At 37.8% G+C, this 2,990-nt stretch overlaps 1 protein-coding gene across 2 annotated transcripts in view; it reads left to right on the top strand.

The window, feature by feature from the left end:
* Positions 1-2,990, top strand: part of psd (pleckstrin and Sec7 domain containing) — a 33,565-nt gene that overhangs the window by 14,518 nt on the left and 16,057 nt on the right. For both annotated transcript variants that reach the window (XM_015377535.1, XM_015377536.1), the window contains exons 8-9: positions 113-171; positions 613-702. In XM_015377535.1, coding sequence (XP_015233021.1) covers positions 113-171; positions 613-702 — 149 coding nt within the window. The remainder of the gene's footprint in view (positions 1-112; positions 172-612; positions 703-2,990) is intronic.

The raw sequence follows: 2,990 nt of genomic DNA, 5'->3' as shown, positions 1-2,990 counted from the left end.
TCTCTGTCTCTGTCTCTCAGACAGCGTCCACACCCTGACCTGTCTGTCTCTGTCTCTGTCTCTCAGACAGCGTCCACACCCTGACCTGTCTGTCTCTGTCTCTGTCTCTCAGACAGCGTCCACACCCTGACCTGTGCCGTCATGCTGCTGAACACAGACCTTCATGGGAACGTGAGTCTGCTCCTCTTCCTCAGTCTCTGACCTTCTGATTGGCTGAGATTCAAACAGGAACTCCATATTTGGTCACAGTCTTGCTGTTCTCTATCATGTTTGTTAAAACCGATTCTTCAGACGTTTAAAACCAGAATTATATTTTCAGTGATTGTTTCTTTTTGCTTTTGAATGATTGAAAAGTGAGAAATGATCTTTGCTGATGATCAGTTTTAGAAACTTGATATTTTCCAATTTCAAACTATTTCTGTTTGGATCAAACTATTCAGTTCTGTCACCTGTTTAAGGAAGTGAGTAGCGTTGCCATGGTAACAACCAGCCTGACCACAAACAGCAGCAGCCTTGAAGGTCGTCTCTGCCTTCAGCAGCAGAGCTGCTCCTGTAGGTAGCAGGTGAGCCAGTCTGGTGACCTTTGACCTCTGAGTCCATCTGTCTGTGCAGAACGTGGGGAAGAGGATGTCCTGCAGTCAGTTCATCTCCAACCTGGAGGGACTCAACGACGGGAAAGACTTCCCCAAAGATCTGCTGAAGGTAGGACTCCGTCACGCCGTCCTCACATTCCCCGCCATGTCCCGCCAAACGGACGTCGCCCTCGCCGTCCACAGACGTCCCCGTAAAGCGGAAGCGTCTCTGCAGGAGCTTCCTCTCTGTGGCTCTTCACGCTGCCTCAGAGGGTTAGGTTACAGTTTTTCAACCTTCGCACGTCTCACGCTTCAGTTTGACCTGCAGGGATTCAGCAGACATTCAGAAATGTCCTCTTCTTCATCAATCTGTTTTAATGCTCATTAGAAGAAAAGAATAAAGCTGCATAAAAACTCCCTGAGCTTTAGGAGGAAGTCATGTTCCCAAAGTACAGGAAGTTAAATGTCCTCATTATTCTGGGAAATTAAAGATCGATTGATCTTCAGAAATATCAATATAATAACGATTCTCCTCCATAAAACTAGAAAATTAAATAATAATTCACAAATTTAAGGCAGAAATACCAACTGAGAGAAAAATAAAAAAAAGTCTATAACACTAATTATTAGATTTTCTATAAATAACCCAAATTTTTCCCATCAGGTTTTAGTCTGATGGGAGAATTAAACAGTAATATCTAAAATAAAAAATCAGAATCAAAAACACTTTTAGAAACTAAAGTATTATAAAGATGAACAATAAATATCGTCTTTCTAAAGGTCGTTATATTCTGACATTAAAAATGTCCTAAAAACCTGGAAATAATTAGAAATGTTTTTGTTTTTGGTCGTTTTCTTTCTGATGACCCAGATCTCTTCCTCCATTTGTTTTTCTATCAATTCATTTTTATTTACATTTTTGCAACTTATAAAGACATATACGTACAAGCTCACATTCACTCTGCTGTTCTTCACTTACAGTAGACTTAAAAAGAACAAAACTTTCAAAGTAAAAGCTTCGGTTTGAAAGTAAAATAGGTCACATAGTTAAACAGGCGTAACTTACAAACATAAATATAGTTAATAATAAAATAAGCAGCGCAAATAGAAATGGATGAATAAAATAAAATAAAAAAAATAATAATAATAAATAAGTAAAGATAAAGGAGGAGTATAATTTATTTATAAAAAATTACAAAAAAGGAGATTTTTACTGCGTTAGTATGGTTATAGGCGGTTTCCACCTATTAATAAATGTATCTTTTTAAAGGCAATAAATTATTTGTACCTTATGGTACATTTCCCAGACCTTCAATCAACATCCTGTACGTTGGCTGGTCGACCTTCAGCCGTTTAACTGTGATGCATTTAAGAGTAATCAGTAATATGTGTAGAAGGTATTTTTTCCTCTTCCAGTAATGTCATTTGGTAATAATCCATTAACCCTTTATAGGGCGCTCAGTGAAATACTTTGAAAATCTACATTTCAGCCAATAGTGTTACTGGAATCCAGGAAAAGACCTTATTACCTTTGGAACATTCAAAAAAATCTGGATATTTTGATGGCAAAAATTAATTTCAAAGTAATAAGAAGAAACACCAAGTGCTTCTAGAAGAAATTCATGAAAAACACATTTTATTAGTCTAAAATAACCTTAGAGGCTTTAATGCTGATACTGGCACTGACATTTTTTAGTTTATAAACCTAAATATAATTGTTAACTAAGCTTATTAACATTTGAACTTTTCTATTAGCTTCTTTCATGACTTTTTAACTTTTGTTTTTAGCTTAATCCCCAGCAGGTAATCTATCAATCAATGGCTCATCTAATTGGTCAAATGTCAGAATCAGATGTGCAGCCATGAAGCAGGATCTTTGCTGAATGGATGGATATAGAGCTTGTGTTTCTAGACCTCACTGAGGGATGGGGGGTGCAGAAATACTGAAATACTTTTCCAAGTGCCTCAAATATCTCGTCCCACATTTTTCTCAATTTAGGGCAGGTCTAAAATATACGGTTACCAATGTGTGAGCCACAGAGTGAACGGCCCCCATGTTGGATACGACCGCTGGTTTCCTAAAGATTCCTGTTATTACCTTCCGCCTGAATTCTCTCCATGTATTAGAATTAGTGACTTGATGCACTTCAGTGCATATTTCCTCCCATCCCTCTGGCTGCATATCTATATTCATTTCCCATTCTTCTTTGGTCTGTAGAGTTTTGTTTGGATCCATATATATAAATAGTTTGTAAAAACGACTGATCATTTTCTTATTCCCTCTGCCTGTTTGCAATTTTATCAAGAATTTTAATGGGCTCTAGGATTTTAGTAGCCTAGTAAACCAAAATCATTTCTGCCTGCAGTGGTCTAGCCTCGATCGATGCCCCAGGCCCTAAATCTGGCGGGCCAATCACA

The sequence above is a fragment of the Cyprinodon variegatus genome, unplaced genomic scaffold, assembly GCF_000732505.1.
Source record: "Cyprinodon variegatus isolate N-32 unplaced genomic scaffold, C_variegatus-1.0 Scaffold156, whole genome shotgun sequence".
NCBI lineage: Eukaryota > Metazoa > Chordata > Actinopteri > Cyprinodontiformes > Cyprinodontidae > Cyprinodon > Cyprinodon variegatus.
This window is presented reverse-complemented; position numbering and strand designations above follow the sequence as displayed.